The sequence below is a fragment of the Nannospalax galili genome, unplaced genomic scaffold (assembly GCF_000622305.1).
Source record: "Nannospalax galili isolate Female #2095 unplaced genomic scaffold, S.galili_v1.0 scaffold11, whole genome shotgun sequence".
Taxonomy (NCBI): Eukaryota; Metazoa; Chordata; class Mammalia; order Rodentia; family Spalacidae; genus Nannospalax; species Nannospalax galili.
The window spans coordinates 5,631,951-5,652,442 of record NW_008330735.1 but is presented as its reverse complement, the minus strand read 5'-3'; the positions used below and the strand labels follow the sequence as shown (position 1 = coordinate 5,652,442).

At 44.3% G+C, this 20,492-nt stretch overlaps 1 protein-coding gene across 2 annotated transcripts in view; it reads left to right on the top strand.

Annotated features, from left to right (window-relative positions):
* Wt1 (WT1 transcription factor) overlaps positions 1-8,433 on the top strand; it is a 48,921-nt gene extending 40,488 nt beyond the window's left edge. For both annotated transcript variants that reach the window (XM_029555265.1, XM_029555269.1), the window contains 4 exons: positions 378-528; positions 4,199-4,288; positions 4,878-4,970; positions 7,112-8,433. In XM_029555265.1, the coding sequence (XP_029411125.1) occupies positions 378-528; positions 4,199-4,288; positions 4,878-4,970; positions 7,112-7,233 (456 nt within the window). In that variant the 3' untranslated portion in view covers positions 7,234-8,433. The remainder of the gene's footprint in view (positions 1-377; positions 529-4,198; positions 4,289-4,877; positions 4,971-7,111) is intronic.
* The last annotated feature ends 12,059 nt before the right edge of the window (positions 8,434-20,492 follow it).

The window sequence follows — 20,492 nt, the reverse complement described above, 5'->3', positions numbered from 1 at the left end:
CAGCTGGGAGGGCATAGTCTGGGACTCTGGAATTCCAGACTTTATTGTCTTGAGTAGATGCTGAACAACAAGGATTGGGAGCTCTTTCAGGAACCAACATTTCTTCTTTAGAGGATCGGTGTCAGGGAATCCCAAAAGGCTTCATTTCAAATTCAAGTATTGGTAAATCTAGTAATGGTATTAGAGCACTGCATCATAATGTCCTAATCTATCATCCATTAGTGATCTAGGCAGGCATCTAGGGTGTGGAGAGGACCAATTTTAGATCTCATATTTACCTGCCATTCCTTCTTTCAGCTTATTTCAGCATGGGACTGACATGCATGTTTGCATATGGTGTAAGGCTTCCATTCATTCCTTTTACACTGTACCTGCAGGATGTGCGGCGTGTCCCTGGAGTAGCACCAACTCTTGTCCGGTCAGCATCTGAGACTAGTGAGAAACGCCCCTTCATGTGTGCTTACCCAGGCTGCAATAAGAGATATTTTAAGCTGTCCCACTTACAGATGCACAGCCGGAAGCACACTGGTAAGTTTGTCCACTGTTCAGACTTCAGCAAGTATGATTTAAGAGCTCCTACTCTGGATTCTCACATGACTAAGGACAAGGGTAACTTCTAGGATGAAAGTTGGTATTGATTTAAAATGTCAGGCTGGAGTTGGAGAGATGGCTCAGTAGTTAGGAGCACTGGCTGATCTTTCAGAGAACCTGAGTTCAGTTCCCAGTACCCACAAGGCATCTAATAACCATCCTTAACTTCAGTTCTAGGAGATTTGTTGCCTTTTTCTGTTCTCCTCAGGCACTACGTGAAGGTGGCACACTTAAGTACACACAGGCAAAACACTCATACACATAAAAATAAATAAATAAAAATTAAAAGGTTAGGCCAAGGTGATAGGGAAAGGCTACAGGGCTGTTTGTATCCTAATTGTTCATCCTTTTTTAAAAAAGTCAGTAAACCATCTTTAGGAAGGGCAGAACAAAGTTGTAGAAAGTAAATGCCATAGAATCAAAGTGACCTGTGTTTGAATTCTGGCTTCACCACCCACTGGTAATATCTTCAGCAAATTACTCAACATCCCTCTGAACTCTTAATATGCTTCATACAGAGAATGAAGGTTATAATGCCTGCATTGTACAATTCTTAAGCCTATGTTAGATTAAATTAAATTGTATTAAAGAAGTTTTTTCTAGAAAGCTCCTTGCATAGGATACTATGCCTTCAGGTCTGAATAAATGGTAATAATTCTACTAAAGGATTCCTAGCATCTCTGGGAGGAAAAGCAAGCCTGGGGTAGGACAGTCAGATGACTCAGTGATTGATGGATGAGATCAGCATCAATTTTGAAGTACAGGTCCAAAGAAGCACTTAACTGTTAAGCTTAGAAACAACCAACCATCTCTGAATGGGAAAATGGCCTGAATTTTAACTTTTGTAATTAGTCTTCTAAGAAGCAAAGAAATGATTCGTTTTTATGGTGGTATGTGAAAGAAAATTGGATTGTCCCCCAAGTCAAGGAGTCTGTTTAGGCCAGTGAGAATTGGTTTTGGGTAGTTGTTGGCCTCCTCATACATGGGCAGCCAGTGTTTGCTCTAGGTCTATCAGCACAGGATGGGAGAATGGCTAGGTCTCTCCTACAGAGAACAGTGAGAACTCAGGTTTGTCCACTGAAGAGCTATTCCTGGGCTTTACACTGAAGAACAACGTCATGCAAGAACTACTATTACTGTTACTGCGGACTGATATTAGGAAGCTTTGGAAGAAAGCAAACTATATTCAGATCTTTTTTGATCCTTGGACATTGCTAACTGGAAGACTCAATTCTGTCTTAAGCCTGAGTTTGCACTCAGTGGACCACAGACTTTGATGCAAAATGGGAACCACCAATGGTATCCTCTGTTTTTACATACTGCTTTAAATGGGATCATTTGAAAACCATCTGTCAAGTTTTTAAGAAAAATGACAAAGTGAAATTCTATCTGGAAAAATACAAGGGAATATACATACATATTAAAGACAAAATGGGCATAGAAAGTTTTACTGGGAAAGAAGCACTTAGAACTCAGGGAGGCTTAGATGGCTGTGTGGGGCAAAGACAACAAACAAGGTTATCTGGTGATACCTTTAAGAAGCTCTTCCTTGTAGAAGACAGGTGGGCAGGTTAGTATTTAACCTATCTGAGTTCCCTTTTATTGAAAGACTTCACTATTTTATTATGCATTTATAGGTAAAAGTACAGACTAGTATATCAAGTACTTTTTTTGTGTGGTCTGCCTACATGTGTTATTTTATTTATCCGCACACAGAAAATAGTTATCGTGAGGGAAGATGTTGTGGAATGAAGACTCAAACTCCTGCCTTTTAACTCTAAGCCACTACCCCCTTCTCAGAGTGTGTGACCCATGTGGGAGCTAGAAGAGACAAAATGAAAAAGGATTAAGTGCACAATCATATCAGAGCCTAGAGAAGCTGAGGAGTTGAGATGGAATGGATTGGAGCTAGCAGCATTGGAGAAGGTTTCTGAGAGCAGAAAGGGCTTGGGTTGACCATCAAAGACTAGTCAGGATAGGCAGAGGAAATAAAGGCTGAGCAGAAGGTCAGTAGCAGAAAAGAGAAATGCCATTGAGGAGGACCACTGTCTCCTCCATGCTGATGAATCAAGGTCAGAAGACATAGGGGCTGGGTATAAATGCAAAGCTAAGAAAATGCCCCTGCCCTCAGAATTTTCCTCCCATGGAAGAAGGCAGAGTGAGACAGTAAGTAGCTCACCATATTAGATGTTCTGGAATCAGTTCTATGATGAGGAAGGCCATGAAGTCTCCAAGCAGGTTGTCTTAACCATTTTTTTTTTCATTAACTATGACCAAATACCTGTCAAGAAGCAACTTAAGAGAGCAAGGATTTATTTTTGCCCACAGTTTGAGGGTGCAGTCCATCACTGCAGGAAGGGTGTGGTGGCAGGCGCATCTCCAGGCCGTGGCGGCAGGATTATAAGGCTGCTTGTTCACATATCTCGACCAGGAAGCAGAGGGAGATTGGAGCTAAAAGTGGGCCCAGGCTGTAACCCTCAAGGGCCATCTCCCAGAAGCCCACTTCTTCCAGCAAGGCTCCATCTCCTAAAGGTCCCACAACCACTCAAAATGGTACCATTAACTTGGGACCAAGTGTTCAACTACATGAACCTGTGGGGGACATTTTACAGTCAAACCGTAAAATAGGTATTACAGAGCAAGTGGCACTTGTGAGGTTTGTGTGGTCAACATTTTAATAGGTAGGAATGTAGACATAAAGATGAAGGATCTTAAGCAGGGACCATGCAGTAAGTGAGGCCAGCCATAGCAGCACATAGAAAGATCAGGGAAGCAACAGGTTGTGTGGCAGGAAAGGTAACAGGGCTGCCCAGCAATGGAAAGAGTGGGCTGACCTCAGAATGGCTTGTTCTCCATCCCAGAATGCTGTGACTCAGAAGTCTGGGAGGTGGGAAGACCTTTGGATGCTCAGTGCACTCTAGGGGCTCTGTTCCCAGTGTTCAGCTGAATTTTTCCTATGTAGGACATGGGTGGAGCCCTCCTTTTTGAGAGGTTGTGCAGAGGTTGTGCAATCCCTCTGTTGACTCTTTTGAATTAAGGGACACCACAATCTTTCTAAATGCTTCAGCTCCTGGTTTAATTGGGGTGTCTCACAACCATGGAGTCATTTGTTTGACTCAAGAACAAGAAGTCAGTAGCTGAGAACACCAAATCTCCAGGCCATAAAACAGGGAACACTTATTTCACAGGGTCAGCCTCAAGACACATCCATCCCAAAATTCTGCCTCAGATTCAGACTAGGAGTTAAAACTAACTTGGTTTTGACTTCTATAAATATTTCCTGCTAATTATTTATTTTTCAGAACTGCCTCAGTGCTAGGGGCCAGTCTGTATCCTTTATGTGTATGGTCTGCTCTAATCTCATGAATCCTTTGAAGTTGTTGGATCATTTGCCATATTTTACAATGAGAGAACTGGGCCTCACCCAGCATTGGATATACCAGAGTGACCTCTTTAACTCCTCCCTCTATCCGTGGGCATGTATGTAAGTGGGATTTTTATGTCCTTGGGCATTTTGAAATCACTTCATCTGCATTAGTAGAGGTTGCCTCTAATGAGACTATACTTGGCAGTATTGCACTCAAATACAATATGTATCTTCTCTAAGGTGAGAAACCCTACCAGTGTGACTTCAAGGACTGTGAGAGAAGGTTTTCTCGTTCAGACCAACTCAAAAGACACCAAAGGAGACACACAGGTTTGTAGGTTCACTTCTCATTGCCAGCAGTCACAGGCCCTGGGTTAGAGCTGATTTTGTGACTGTCTTCCTTATTAAACATGGACAAGAGGGTGATCTGTTTCCTTTTTCCAACTTCCCCCCACCTTATCCAGAGTTTTCTTTAAAAGAAAAAGGAGAAAGAAAAAAGAAAAAAAAAAAAAAAAAAAGCAAAAAGCTTATACTTCTCCTGTTAACCACAGCACAAGTGAGATCCCACAGCAGTGGGCTAGTGATATACTAAGATCAGGAACCAGGGGAGTGGAGAGAAGCCAGTTTGTAGCATGATTCACTCTTTTCAGTCTCTATGACTTGTCTGCTGGTAAGAAACTGGTTGTTTGTAGTTAGAAAATGGTTGTTCCCAAGTCTGAATGATCCTTGAAGTGACTGTGCAGAATCAGATGGTTCCTGCTTGGCCTGAGAGATTAAGGAAATCTCAAGGCCAGGTAGATAGACCCTACAGGCATGGCTGGATATGCCAGGCTCCTCCAGCTGCCAGAAAACTGGCCTTGTGGGCCTCGCTGTGCCCCACATTGTTAGGGCCGAGGCTAGACCTTGTCTGTCCGTTTAGGTGTGAAACCATTCCAGTGTAAAACTTGTCAACGAAAGTTCTCCCGGTCCGACCACCTGAAGACCCACACCAGGACTCATACAGGTAAAACAAGTGCGTAAACTTTTCTTCACATTTATTTTTCATTATTTTTAAGATACTGTTGAATAAAATTGTGATGAGAGAGATTCCTGTAAAAGTTCTAGGGTTGAGAATCAGTTTAGGGAAAGAACAGTGAATGCATGTCTGTCTTTTAAGTGATGATGTTTTTCAAAGAAAAGGGTGGTGGAAGTTCTGAGCAGGAGAGAGATGGGAAGGGACCCCGTCCTAGGTGTTCAAAACAAACAGGGAAAGATTAGCTGATCCCTATTGTTCTCCACTTATTGTATCACAGTTCATCACTATTTGGTAGGATAATCAACCTTTAAGGACAAACCAAAATTTTAGAATTCTATTCTCCTGAAAGCCTAATTGGAGAATGTATTTCTTGCTCTACCTAAAGTTAATGGCCCTCGAGGAGTCTTGGTTTCTGCCAGATAAGCACAATCACGTGGATCACATCTCCTTTATACTAGCAAAGAGAGGAGAAGGGCACTTTGCCGTCCCCACTGGCTGCCTGGAGCATGTGCTTATCCACAAGGCTGGTGTGATTCATCATGAAAACAGCACCACCTTTGTTGCACATTTTCTACCTTGGGAAGCAGGACCATTGCTTAGGTTAGTTATCACTCCATCTTCACAGCATCCTTGTTAAGCAGAGCAGGGTAGGCAATTTTATCTCCATCTCCATTACAGATGAGGAGTCTATGACAGGTAGTGATTAAATGATTTCCCCGAAGTCACAAAGCAAATGGATAGCAAATGCACGTGTGACTGCCCTTAGTCCACCGCATCCCTCTGTCTTCTCTGTTGGAGAAAGAACATGAGTTCAAACAGCCATGCAGGGAGGTCAGGCAAGTGAAGAGAGAGCCAGTCAGCCAAGCTGAGTGCCACTGAGGCATCCAACATGAGAAAGGGTTGGGGTATGCCCATGAAGAGGTGAGGGTGGGAAGCAGGAGCCAGAAGAGAAAAAGCAAAGTGACAGTAAGCAGGAAGTAAAATAAAACACGACATAGTAAGCCTCCAGGGAAGTCCCAAGACTTCAGCCCAAACAGGTTTAAGACACAGTCAAAACCCCTATGCCCAAGTGTTGGCAGGATGTGTGTCTTCTCCTGTCTTTCATTGAGTTCCCCGAGCTCATAGTGTGGGGAGTTGTCCCTGTATATTACACTGCCTATGTATGTTTGAAGTGGCTTGTGTCGCCAACAGAATGCTTGATGCTGTGTTGGGTCAGGCCCAAGCCTGGCCTCAGAACACCACATCTTCTGGGACATTTCAACACCCTGGGAAGTTCTCCAGGTAGCACTAGGGCTTGGCTTCTGTTGTATTTTCCTTAGGAGAGCCTGGGAGTGTGATATAGAAATGAGTGCAGACTTCAGAATTAGACACGCCTGGATTTGAGCCCTGCCTGTGTTTGTCCTCAACAAATGTCTAACCTCATCTGTAGAATGGAAATGTTCCTTGTGGGACTGTTGTAAGGAATAGCAAAGCAGTGCATATATGTATATATGTGATGCCCATATATAGGCATTGTATAAGAGCTATATTTTATCTTTAATGAGAATGAAAGCTCTTTATGTAGAGCAGCCTTGATCTTTTGGCAGAACCAGTGCTGCAACTAGAATCTTCCATCTAACAGATTATGCTCTGAGCAAGAATTTACACCAAAAGACATAATTTACAGACATAGTAAAGTTTCAGTCACAGGTCTACTTCAGGGCAGCAACCAGTCAATAACACCCAGGGTAATGGTCCAGAGGCCCTTGCAGCTCAGACTCCACATAGACAGCAACAGGGAAACATTTGCACAGGTCACAGAGCATCCTCACAATAGAGATGAAACCAACGATTTCAAAACACCCTTAATTTATGAGTTGCTTAGAGATCTACAAACTAGACTTAATCCTTCTCTCCTACTCGCCAAGTCTTCTGCCTTAAGAATATTTTATACTTTTTTTCAGTGTTTCTGTTCTCTAAGACTCCAAAGGTGATGCCAATCCCAGGCTCCCAGGGAAAAGCTAGTTGGTTAGCTTAGGGAAAGAGCCACAGGAGTCCAGGGAGGGTGCCTTGTGGTGAGTTAATATGGGCCTTTGATAGTTGAATCTGTGCCCTGTCACTCTGCTGCAAGTGTCTCTGACTGGCAATTGTGTCAACAGGTGAAAAGCCCTTCAGCTGTCGGTGGCCCAGTTGTCAGAAAAAGTTTGCCCGGTCAGATGAATTAGTCCGCCATCACAATATGCATCAGAGAAATATGACCAAGCTCCAGCTGGCGCTTTGAGGGGTCTGACCTGGGGACAGTTCCATGTCCCAGGCAGGACAGTGTGTGAACTACTTCCAAATATGATTTGAAATGCCTCTCACTCACCTACAAAGGACATGGCTGTGGGTCTTCATCCAGCTTCCAACAAGATACCTGTGTGACTGGATCCTACCAGATTTGTCCAGAGGAGCTGGTCTGTGCTCTGCCTGCTTTTAGTTGACTGGTGAAGTGGCTTATAGTGTCTTGTTAGTTGAAAGCCTTGTTGCCATTTGGTCTGGATTTTTCACTATAAGAACTGTTGTTGATAATGTTCCTCTACCTTCCTCTTCTCCTTTTATACTCATTTTCACTAGGAATGGAGCTATTGTACCATTTTCCATCAGGGGATATTTATAGGCCAGGGCATGTGTATGTGTCTGCTAATGTAAACTTTGTCATAGTTCCCACTTACTAACAGCACCAGTGAGAAATAAATCAGAGAACAAGGCATCAGGGGCGAGTGTTGCCCAGCATTCCAGAGGTCAGGCGGCTGCTAACCTGGAAGGCAGGATGTAATTTTACCAGGCAACTTTTAAAGCTCTTGGGTTTCTCAGTTATTCATTTTTAACGTTAGCACAGTGCTCTTTAAAAAACAAAAACAAAAACAAAAACATATGTTTGAAGAGCTGAGATTTTTTTTTTAATGTTTTTGATTTTTTTTTTTTTTTACTTGTAATTAAGTGCATCGTATGTTCTCACACAAAGGAAGTGGAAGAATTCATTTTCATGATCTGGGGTATCCTTAGAGTGTACAGACCACACTGGCTATGTGGCTTAAAGCTGTAAAAATTAAAGTGACTTTAAAAGAAAATAGGGGCTGGTCCAGGATGTTCACTGATAAGACTGTTCTTGAGTAACTTAAATATCTTTGAGTCTACAAGTATGTGAAAAAAAAGAGATGTACTATTGTGAGGGAATCCATTGTTTAGAGGTGTGTGTGTGTGTGTTGTTGTTGTTGTTTTTAAAGGGAGGGGTTTATTAATTTACTGTTGCTTGAAATACTGTGTAAATATATATATGATAATGATTTGCTCTTTGACAACTAAAATTAGAAAGTGTATGAATATTAGATGCATCACTGTGTGGGTGTTAATCTTACAGTGTATTGCTGATAACACTAAAAATGTAACCTGCATTTTTCACTTTGCTCTCAATTAAAGTCTGTTCCAAAAGAAAGTGCGAGATCTGTCAGCTGTATTGTGTTAGAATCTTAGAATCTGGGCGCTGGATGAGCCCCTTTTAAAGAGATAACGAGATGTTACCAACACCTATCCAGGCCCTGACCACAACTTGATTTCTTTTTGTCAGGCTTTGGGAATTATGTATCCTCAAATGCAGCCACAGGTCATCTTCACCTTGTACCATGGATTGTGCCTGTGTGATGATTGGGTGGCTTGCCTGCAGAGTGGGTGGGTGTTGTGGTTCAAGGCTTATTTTAACAAGATTATCACCGAATCACATCTTATTCCAGACCAACAGAAGAGAAGAGAGGGACTCTAGTGGTAGCTAATGCCCTTTTGAAAAGTTCACAGATACATCCTGGGATCAGAAGGGCAGAAGCTGAGCACCTAGTACAACCAAATTTACAATGGGAGCTGCTGTAAATCAACTCAGCAGGTGGAAAACTGCTTAGACTTTCCAGGGCAGCAGAGTGTGAAAGCAAAGATCTACATTCTCTCTAAACCATAAACTCTTCATGGTTCTGGAGTTTGGTTTTTCGACTGTAAATAAGGAGATGAATTTGGTGTGGTTCCTCTCGGCTCCATTATCTTCAAGCCTATATGCATTCCAGGTTTCATTTCTTCGTTTAAAAGTGTGTCAAGCAGAAAGACAGTCAGCTGCAGAGAATCTTTGTAGCCCTGAAATGCAGCTCAATGCTGGGGTAGCCTAGAAGCAGGGTCTGGAGGCCCCTCTCCTGGATCTGCCTCTTGCATCACTATTAATTATAGTGAGCGCGGTGACTCATGTGCATCAGCCGTTTTTATCTTTTCCTGCCAGAAGAGAGCATTTCTCTGGAGTAACTCAGGACAAGCATGGCAGACGTCAGTGAGTCAGAGAACAGCTTTCATAACAGAAGTCCAGGGGCATTGTTCCCACTGATCAGAACAGGCAGGAGATTCAGTGACCCCAGTAAGGAGGTATGTAGGGAAGTACCTCAGAGAGGAGAGCAATCTGGGTTCAAATTCCAAGTCCCCAGTTTTCTCACCTATGAAGTGAGGGCAAGAGCCACTCCTTGATTTGGACATAGCGACAATTGAACAAAAGAAAGAAAGGAAGGAAGGAAAAGAGAGAGAATGAATGAATAAAAGAAAAAGAAATCTAACAGAACAAAAAAGCTCATGAGAATTTTCTAGGAAAACTGTCACCCACGAACTCACCTGCTGATTTCTTTGATCTCCCCCAGTTTGTAGTGTCTGGTCATGTTCCCAGGTCAACCCTGAAAAATGATGAAATGTTCTCCTGTACCTCAAACTAGAGTAAAATTTTGCAACAGTTGGGTTTATTGCAGCCTTACCACAAAAACCACATCTGCCTGTTTTGTGTCCTTTGCAAAGTACCTGGTGATACTGACTGTGTCTGAGACCTGTGGTGTTGCTATTTGGCAGGCTGTCAGGAGGCAGTTGGTGGGTGTTGGTCAGGGCTAGAGGATGGTCAAATGTACATTTTCCACCTTGTTTTACTCTAGTGCCTTGTGCCATACCTCAACCCCCTCAGGCCTCTTGGCTGGATCTTCCATACTACTCAAGGCCTCCTGAGCCATCTCTCATGTACAAATTTCTCTAGCATTCAAGTATGCTTTGTCACAGTTCTTTGGGTCAGTGTGGTGCTTTGACATCTTCTGCTTTGATCTATAGACAATCCTACAAGGTAGTCAGGGCAAGTGCCACCCCATTTTATAGATGAAGTCTCCAAATCTCAGGGGAGGTACTTGGCAGAGGGGGGACGTGGTTTTAGTTGTTGATAGCCATTTCCTACCAAAACCTGCTTGTGTCCTGCTCCATTGTTGCACGTCTGTCAATCCCATCTTTCAAACCAGAAGAGAGAGACACTCTTGCCCGTTCCCTCCGTTACCCGCTTCAGGGGTTCCTTATTTGAACGCTCATAAAAAAAAATCACCTGGAGAACAAACAAATCAACAACAAAAAACAAAAATCACCTGGAGAGTTTGCTGAGCTGCAGGCTCTGCTGCAGATCAGGCTCAACACCAGCATTCTAACCACCTCCCAGTGATTTCTACCATGCTGTACAGGACCGACAGAGTGGGCTCAATACACAGCTGCTGAAAGGGACCTAAAAGTGACTACTAGTGAGACTCACATTTGACAATCCCAAGATGGCATCGAACCTTGCTAGGCCTTGAGAATGGCCATGAGGGCGGCCCAGGGCTCTGCTGTGGTAGTAGTCCATGGGGCCATGAGTTGGGAAGTTCCTGTAGAAGTCAGCAAGAGGAACTGGGCATGCTACTCTGGTAAAGTTACCAGTGAAGAGGTTAGTTTTCAAACCTAGTCAATTCATCCCATCATTGACTTTCCACATGAAGGTTTTGGCCTTTTTCATTCATGTCTTGCTTCTAGTGACCACTTTATCAAGAGATTATAATCTATGTAAATGTTTATTTGATAGAATCTTGCAAAAGTTAATAAATAAAAACAAAATTAGGTACTGGGGAGATAGCTCAATCGGTAAAGCACCTATAAGGACCTGAGTTAAGATGCTTAGCACCCACATTAAAAGTCAGATGTGGTAGTACACATCTGTAATCCTAGTACTTTGGGGGAAGAGACAAAGGCCACCAGAACTTGCTTGTCAGTCAGTCTAGTGAATTGATGAGCATGGGCTTCAATGAGAGACCCTATCCCAAAAAATAAGGTGGAGAATGGTAGAGGAGGACACCCAACATTGACCTCCGGCCTCCACATGCAACTGCACATGTGTACATGCACCTGTGTGCATAGTGCACACATGCAAAAACACATAACTAAATAACAATAAATCTCCATGATGGTGGCCCCATACCTGGTAGAATTCCCATCATTCTTTGAAACTATGCTGAGAAAGCAGCTGCTTCTGGGCAAGGCTTGGAATTTTCTCTGTTTTTCAAGCAAAATCTTGATTCTGTTAATCTCAGACTGGTTTCACGGAGAGAGGAGCAGAAAGCAAAGGGGGGGCTAAGTCTCAGAGGGCTAGAAACTTCTAGAACAGCCTAAAGAAGGCCCCTCACAGGAAGGCTAGTGCTCAGGCCTTCTACAGACTCCTGATTGGGCTGTGTTTCAGGGGCTAGGGCACAGGACACTCCTGAAGTAAAGGTTCTAGAAGGCAGGGCCTGGAAGCACAGGCTGAAAATCAGGCTATTATGAGTTGAAGCCTCAGAGAGCTTGCAGACAGATTTAAGTGGCTAAAGCAAACCAAATTTTATATGTGAGCTGAAGAGACAGTGAATGATGTTCATGGAGCATGGGAGGGTTGAAGGATGGCCCAGTGGGGGAAGGGACTGAGATAAATGTCAGGGGATGACGGTTAGGACAAGTGGCTTCCCGCTACCTCACATCGTCCCAGGAGCGTTGGTGATGTTGACAGTGGTAGAGAAAGATGGCCTGACATGAGGGACTCTGAGGCCCACTGAGAGGACAGTCAGACTCTCGGGAAAGACGGAGGGGTAGAAAGAGGAAGGCAAGACCAGGAAGAAAGATGAGAGAGATGAAGAATGAAGTGTGGATGTCAGGGAGGTCTGACAGGAAGAGGGGGCCCCTGTCTGACAGGGCCTGACCCCCATGTGAACCTGCACTGGCATTGCTAGCACCGCCCCCCACGACTTGCACAAATGGGGGTGCTTAAGTGATGGAAGGTGAACAAAATGTATTATATACGCTGGCTATTGAACCTCTGTGCATACCAGTTTCCTTGTACATGGATTCTTTCACTAAAAACATTTGGCAGAGGAAGAAACCGAAGTACTAAGAAGCACGTCTTCCAGGGTCATTTGGTTCCTGCATAAGGCGCAGTGGAAATTTTATCCCACAGACCCAAAGCCTTCTTTTAACTCCTGCACTGCTCTATATTTCCCCCTGAGCTCAGGGCTTGCTGGACCCCACACCAGAGGGTCAGGACTGCCCAGAGATGCCACAGCCACTCCCTTCTCAGGACACTAGGGATACCTATCAAGTTCCCAGAGATGGGGCAGGCATGACTGACAAAATATTCCCTCTCTTATATTCAATGGTAGAGCTTGTTTGCCAAATGTGTTCATTTGCTGTTACATTAAACATGGGATCTTAAGACATCACAGAGCATAATGTTAGCCAGACAGTGATGGAAAGGGAAAACTGAGAAACACATTTTAAAAGTTCAAGGTCAATCATCTCTTTTAAAAAGCAGCATCTTGCTTTCCCAAGGAGTCCCTACATCAGAAAGAGACAACCCTGAAGAAAGCTGATGGTTTCTAGTGATGATGGGGATGACAGAATCATCCAGATGTGACACTCAAGATATAACTCTCCCTCTTTTTGGCAAGCAACGTTCATTTTGTAAGACACATCTGAGTCCTTATATCTGAATAATGAGGGCTAGGTTTGGAAAGTGATCGAAGAAGACACTTGCATCAGTCTCTGGTCTCCACACAATCGCACACATGTGCACATGCGTACACACAAGAACAGGAACATACATAATGCAGATCAATCTTTAGAGGAATCTTTTGCCCTGACTTCTGAGTTCTGCTCTGTAGATGAATGAACCCATGTCAGTGATCTTATCACTTAATTAGAGTAGACCTCCCTCCCACCTTGGACCCCAACAAACCTCTGCTCTAGCAAGGGAGAGGCAGAGAAGGTGCAGATCAAAGGTCATATTGACCTTGTGGTGGGAGATAAGAAAGAGGTCAGAAAGCAATCAGTATTTGTTTCTGCCCCAGAACCAGGGTGTGAGGAGGATAAAGAGGCACTCACCTCTTTAGCAGATACCCTCCTGATAAGCACACCTTGTGTTGACCATGTGGTAAGATGGGCTGTGGAAGTCTTGGTAGGGTAGGCCAGGGTCAGTCACTGGAAAACTCCCTGACACACAGTGGTCTTTGCTTTCTCCCTTGTCCTGAAGGTGTTAGGGTTTTCAAGGGACTGGGGTGACCACACATTGCATGACTTTTCCTGGGAAAATGTGAACAAACATGTATTCACTCCCAGTGAGGCACTAATGACAGACCAAAGAAATGATTCTACTCAAGTCTAGCTTGGTGGGCTAATGAATTTAATTGAGGTTATGGGAGCATAAATGAATGAAGGGTTGCTTTTTTACAGGAGCCTGGAAAACTTATGGGTAACTACACCACTGAAGAAAAACACCTTGCCAGCAATTGTGAGCCACTTAAATATCCTTGAGGAAGGGGCCTCGTATGCCTCATGAGCTACCTTATGATCTGCCCTGTGACCCTCCCTTCCTCTACAAGGAAGTGTTACTGGGCCCAATCTTAGGAAGTTCTAGCATGGATGTCAGTTACTCTGATTTTAAGACAGCAATGTTCATGTCATACCCGGAAGGCAGAATTCCACAACACTTTACTCCTTCCTCTATTTTCTTTTATTATTTTATTTTATGTGTATGAGTGTATTTCCAACATATGTGTGAGTGCACTCGTCACTCAATGCCACAGAGGGTGTTGGATTCCTCTGGAATTGGAGTTACAGATAGTTATCAGCCACCATGTGGGTGCTGGGAATCAAACCCAGGTCCTCTGCAAGAGCAGTCAGTGCTTCCAACTACTGAATTATCTCTCCAGCCCCTTTCCTCTCTCTTTTTTCAAGATTTATTTTTTATGTTTTAAAATTGTATGTGCATGTCCCTGCATATGCCTGAGGAGAACAGAGGCACTGGGTCCCCCTGGAGCTGGAGTTACAAGTGGTTGTGAGCTTCCTGACATGGATCTTGGGAACCAAACTCAGGTCCTCTGAAAGAAGTAAGAGCTCTTAGCTGCTGGGCCACCTTCCCAGCTCCCCTTTCTTTTATATACTTCTGCCCCCTTTTTAAGGTGTTCCTTGAGCCTTGAAGGGAGTGCTAAAATATATCACTATTTTCTCCCATTTAGGGCTGCTATGCCACAGCAACTGCCACCTATTCTCAGCACTTTGGTTGGGAGTCTAAAGTAACACAACTTCAAAAGTAACCAATACCACCAGCAGCAATAATCTACAGGCACAAATGTAAATATTTAGAAGGTAATTGATAGGCACAGCATATCTACTTAACAAAACACTAGTTCCTATGACCTCCCCAGCAACAGATTTTTGTCTTGTCTTACAGTACCAAACATGGATCCTTTTTGTGGCATTATGCCTTAAATACAATTGAAAAATAGTTGCTTGCACCCATAGGAGTCATACAACTATTCCTCCAGTGGGCATATCTGGCATGACTTGCTGCTGATATTAACAAGTGGTTTCCATAGCTGAACAAGACCATTTGGGGATAATGCTTCTTCAGTAGCCTGCATGATCCCTTTGGCACTAAAAATGCTACCCAGGAGCTGGAAGGATGGCTCAGTGTTTAAGAGCACTGGCTGCTCTTGCAGAGGAGCCAGGTTTGATTCCCAGCACCCATGTGGTGGCTAACAGCCATCCATAACTCCAGTTGCAGGGGATCCAGCACCCTCTTCAGATCTCTGTGGGGCACTGCACGACACAGGCACACTTACATACATGCAGGCAATACACCCATGCACGCAAAAAATAAACGTAATAAATAAAATAGGAAATTAAAATGCTATCCAGCAGGAAGGGAGAATACTGTCCAATTCTAAGCTTATTTCTCCATCTACTGCAATCAAAATATTTAGTGCCATCAGTAATAAGGCTGAAGTAATAGGGTCTTAGCATTTGGTTCTAGCATGTAACGAATGGCAGTGGCTACATATAGTATCTAAGACTTAAGGGTTCTCCCTACCCAGCAATTCATAGGAAGGTAACTTCCTTTCAGTGCACTCTGGCATTGAAATTTTCAATCAATAACCTTATAGTTTCTGGGAATAATTTATCCTATCCGTGCAGGGTACCTTCATTCAAACTACTATAATATTTATAGGTACAGGCTGTTGTTACTTTGTTAAGTATCATATGTGCCTCACCCAACCATAAACCTCCCCAAATATTTCACAGCTGTGCCTGGCCCCTGCATGCTGTGCAAACTGATTTCCCATCCTTGCTCCTTTATATGAATTGACATGTCTTTCATATACTTTTCTAAAGCTATAAGGTTAGCATTGTATAATGAAGCCTTTTGACAGCGGATGGGCAAGATCTCTGAAGGTCTACCACAGTCTATAAAGCAAGTACCAATTCGTTTTGGGATTCAGCAGTTAAGGGAATACTTAAGTTAGTTAGTTAAGGTCCAATACAGCTTGAAAAAATTCCACCACTTGTAACATTGTTTCCTCAAAGAGCAATGAGGGGTATTGTGGTATGACTAAAAAACATGCTCTTATTTAGTTTTCTATAATCCATAAGCATTCTCCACAAGCCATCCAACTTCTTTGTCCTGAGATGCTACTTTGGGCTTCTATGCATCCCCCCACCCTCCAAGGGCTAGGTGGGACCAGCTTGCATTGCTTTGCCCAGTGAAGGGCTAAGTAAGAGCAGAGTCATGATCTCTCCTGCTGCACCTGCTGCTTGGTTCAAGTTGGCTCCCTGGGATGAATAGACTCCAGACCTGCACTGTAGCCGCCATTTCTCCATCATCCACACCTGGCTGCTGAAAAGGCCCTAGGCTGGGTGTACCATCTCTGCCCCAGGTATACTTCTTGGAAGGGAGAACAGCGCATGCTAGACAGTATGAGAATAGACAGCATGCTGTCTGGGAGGGTAGTTTTCTACCTCCAGGACAAGCTCAGTTCTTTTCACTTGTACCATTCCATCCCCATATCCCTCGACTGATGCTCACTGCTCCTGAAGCTCCTGGGGCTTCCAGAAACCAAGGCATACCTAGCACCAGAATCCACTCAGATCCAAATATTCTGAACACTAGTTGGGACCAGTAAGTCAATGGAGGTTCTGGTCACCCTGCATGTTCCTCACATGCAGGCAACCTTCACTACCCAGTTAAAGAGTAGCGAGGGTGGGTCTCACCAATGAGATCACCTTTCTCCTCAGTAACACGTACAATGGACATCACATGTAATGCTTCCAACCCTCCAGAAAAAAATTGTTGTTTAGCTGTATTACCTTCCAGAAGCTCCTAAGAAATGGATTTGGCCTTTTGTCATATTTTCCCTTCTCAGAACTCTAGCTACACCTAAATGTCGCCACATTTGTTTTTGAGTGACCCAGGTAAGCCTCCTTGTCTGCCTTTTCTTGTTCTTACCACTTCTTGATTGCATCAGCATTTTATGAGTGGAATTTACATGCTGTGTTTAAGTCACACCAGAGCCTCTCCCACCTCATAAAGATCATGACCCAATATGGGACTTGGCAAAGCCACAGATGCCCTCCACCATCAGTCCCAAGATCTCTGCTGAATTAGCTCCCTACTTAACTGTCCAGACAACACAGTCCTATCCAGCCTGGTTAACTGGGCACCAAACACCACCTGTCTCATGCCCAGTTCCCACACTAGGTTGGTTACCTTTCCTCATTTCTGTGACAAAATACCAGACAAAAGCAACTCGAGGAAGGAAGGGTTTATGCTGGCTCACAGCTCGAGAGGATGCAGTTCAGCACGGTGAGGAAGGCTTGGGGGTCGGAGTGTGAGGCAGCTGGTCACATTGCATTCATAGGAGGCAGAGATGAATGGTGGGACTCATGTTTTCTCTTTTTCCTTTCTATGCAGTCTGAGACCCTAGTCCATGCAGCGGGGGACTTGCCCACATTCAGGGTATTTCCTCCTCAGTTAAACTTTTCTGGAAACACCCTCACAGACATTGCCAGAGATGTGCTTCCTGGGTGGCTCTAAATCCTGTCAGGTCGGCAATGGTAATTAATCAGCACATTCACTGTCATTTTCTCCCTCCTCGCTGTTCAAATCCCTTTGGTTCGAAGTTTTTGGATCCCAGGAAGGGCTTTTTAGCACAAATCTAGTTTGTGTGCTCTTTTCCTTATGTTCCTTCCCATTCGCAAGAAATGGTAAGATGGTTGGCATGGTGGTGCATGCTTTCAATCCCAGCATTTTGAGGGCAGAGGCAGGCAGATCTCTGTGAGTTCGAAGCCAACCTGGTCTACATAGTCAGTTCCAGGACATTCAGGGCTACATTGTGAGATCCTGTCTCAAAACCAAAACCAAAAACCAACCAAAAAGAAATGGCAAACCCAAACCTCCATCTTGTACTTTGTTTTATTCAATGTGCCTGTCAAATCAGAGGCTAACAAGGAGGATACTGCCTGCATGCCTATTTCTTCTCATTCCTCCCTTATGTGGGCAAGTTCTTCTGAGCAGAATGCTGAGTCCCAGTCTTATCGCCTGTAACAGGGATCATGCAATTGTAGTCGTAGCTTCCTCACAATCCCATTCCATCTGTGCTACTTTCAGGGATTGTAATAGATTCTTTGGTCCACCAGGCACTTTGGAGAAATCCCCTGGCTCCCCTGGTGGACCACAGTTATTGAGAGGTTTTACCACTCTGTAAGACACGAAGGAAGGTGGTCCCACTGAGATTCCCGCCTTGGGCTTTTCACCCTTGAATTTCCCTCTGGGAGGACAGCTCAACCTCTGTTGTGTGCTTTATCACCCAGAAGTAGGGTCAATGTAACTGCCATGATGTGATGTGACAAGAAGGCAGGCATCCAGCATCACACAGGGGAGGATGATGGTCATATCAGAATTGCCTTGTGGACACTCCATTCTCAGATGGCTAGCCTCATCTTCTTATTACTTACGGCAGGGGTAATAGAGCAGCCCCTCCTAAACTCATTTTTGGTTCTGTCAGATCCCTGCTTGCACACGAAGTGTGTGACTTTTCCTCGGGAGATGTGAGCAAATATCTGTTCACCTTAGAATGATACTCATACAGACCAAAGAAATGATTCCATCCAAGTCTAACTTGGTGAACAGATGGGTTCAACTGTAGCTACTTCCAGGAGTATGGGCAAGTAATGTGCAGCTATACAACTGAAGAAGAGTCCCCCTTAGCCATTGTTAATTTACTTATCCCTGGGGAAGGGAGGGACCTCATGTATCCATGAGCCTCATAAGCCCATTCCTCCTTTCCTGAGGGAATGTTAGCAGGCCCAATCTTGTGGGGGTCATGGCTGCTGTGATTTCAAGAATGCAACAGCTACTTCATGCCTGGAGGACAGAGTTCCACAACACCAGGGCACTTCCCATCAGTGTCATCTCATAGGTAAATGTAACAGGCAGATCTAGCTGGGATGCCCCCCTCATCAGCTACCTGGCCAGATTCCTAATTGTCCTGTAGCATCTTTCATATAAAGATCTCTGAATTTATCCAAATGCCTCCTGTTTGCTTTGATGCCCCAGCTAGGAGGCGGGGAAGAGCCTTCAAGTAGGCACAGTTTCCATCATGACTGTGTCAGCAAGAGGGACAGTAGCATGGATGCAGGATCAGTTTTCCAGTAAAAAAGAGAGGGATTCATCTTAGAAACTGATAATTAAAAACTCAGTTCAAGATGCTATTTGGGAAAGGTCATGGGACCTTTAGGAGGTGTGGTCATACTGGAGGAAGTACGTTACTGGGGCAGGCTTCGAGAGTATATAGCTTGCCCATTTCCCGATTGTCTCTCTCTCTCTGCTTTCTGTGCCTGCTTGAAAATGTGAGCTCTCAGCTTTGTGCTCTTGTTGCCTTCTGCCAAGCTTCCACACTATGACAGACTCTTAGGAGCCGGAACTGTAAGCCCAATAACTCTTCTATAAGTTGACTTGGTCATGGTGTTTTAACACAGCATTAGAAAAGTAACTAATACAGAATGTAATTGCATTTAGATGAGGTCACAAGGGTAGATTCCCTGATGATGGTTTTAGTGGCTTTATTAGAAGACTAAGAAAGCTTTGGGTTTTCCTCTGGCTTTCTACGCCATACCCTCTGCTGTGTTATGGCATCAAGGTTTTCACAAGATGCCAGCATCGTGCTTTCAAACTTCCCAGCCTTCAGTACCATGAATCCTCCCATATCAAGTACTAGGGAAACACTTTGCCTCATATAACTCACACACCTGTCTTATGAGGTAGGTTCTATAGCTCTACCTGTAGATGAGTGATCTGAGTCATGAGTCTGGACAATTTTACTTAACCTTTAGGTTAGACATACAACAGCACTTTTACTTGTTACTGTTCTCAGTCTGAGTATAGTTGTAGGTTGTCTGACTGGCACATGAGGGGTGGTCTTGACCTTTCCTGGGCACTCTCCATAACAGCTGTAAGGCAAAAGGATGGCCCAGGACCAGGGCATGATGGTCTTGGGAGGGAGAGGCATTTACTCCAGGTTGAGCTCTGTTGTTTCCTGAGGCCTGCATTCCTTGCTGACCCCCTGGGGCAGAACACAACCTCAGGCACATTCAGTACCATGCCCCAAAGCCCCAGGAAGCACTCCCAGAAGGAGATATGTGTAGGCTCCAACCAGTTGGGAGAATTCATTAGGACAGTCTGTGATATGGCGCTGAAATCAGAGGCTCGCTCCGGCAGGCCGGGGATGGGCAAGTCTCATCCCTGTTGAACTTCTGCAGCTGATAAAGGCAGCGTCTGCTGGCAGAATTCATTTTTCACCAGGCCATCTGCATCCAGTCAAGGATAACTTGTCTTTTTGAAAAAGCTACTCGTCAGCTTCGACCCCCTTACAACCTCTTCCCGGTGTGTTAGACACAGATCCTGGTGCCAGGGGTCAGGGGTGCGGTGCGATGTCAACAAACCAGTGTCATCGTAATATACATGGGAGCATTGAAGTGGCTGGGTGTTTATGTGGCTGATGCCCTGTTGCTTTTTATCAGCCCGAGTTATTGCCAATGTAGCTCTGTGTTAGTGAGCCTATAAATCTTTAGGGCAGTGTTTTTATTTTCTGAATTTTGTCAGCTTTTATCACCTGTTTATGTAGAACCCATTACCACTCTTTCCAGCCATTCTTCTCCTTTCTCTCTCACTGTTTTGTTTGTTGGAGACAGGGTCTCCTTCTAGCCCCAGCTGACCTGGAACTTGCTACATAGACCAGGCTGGCCTCCATCTCACAGAGGTCTGCCTGCCTCTGCCTCCTGAGTGTTGGGATTATAGGTGTGTACCACCTAACCCGGCCCCCAATCTCACTACTCTTTTAT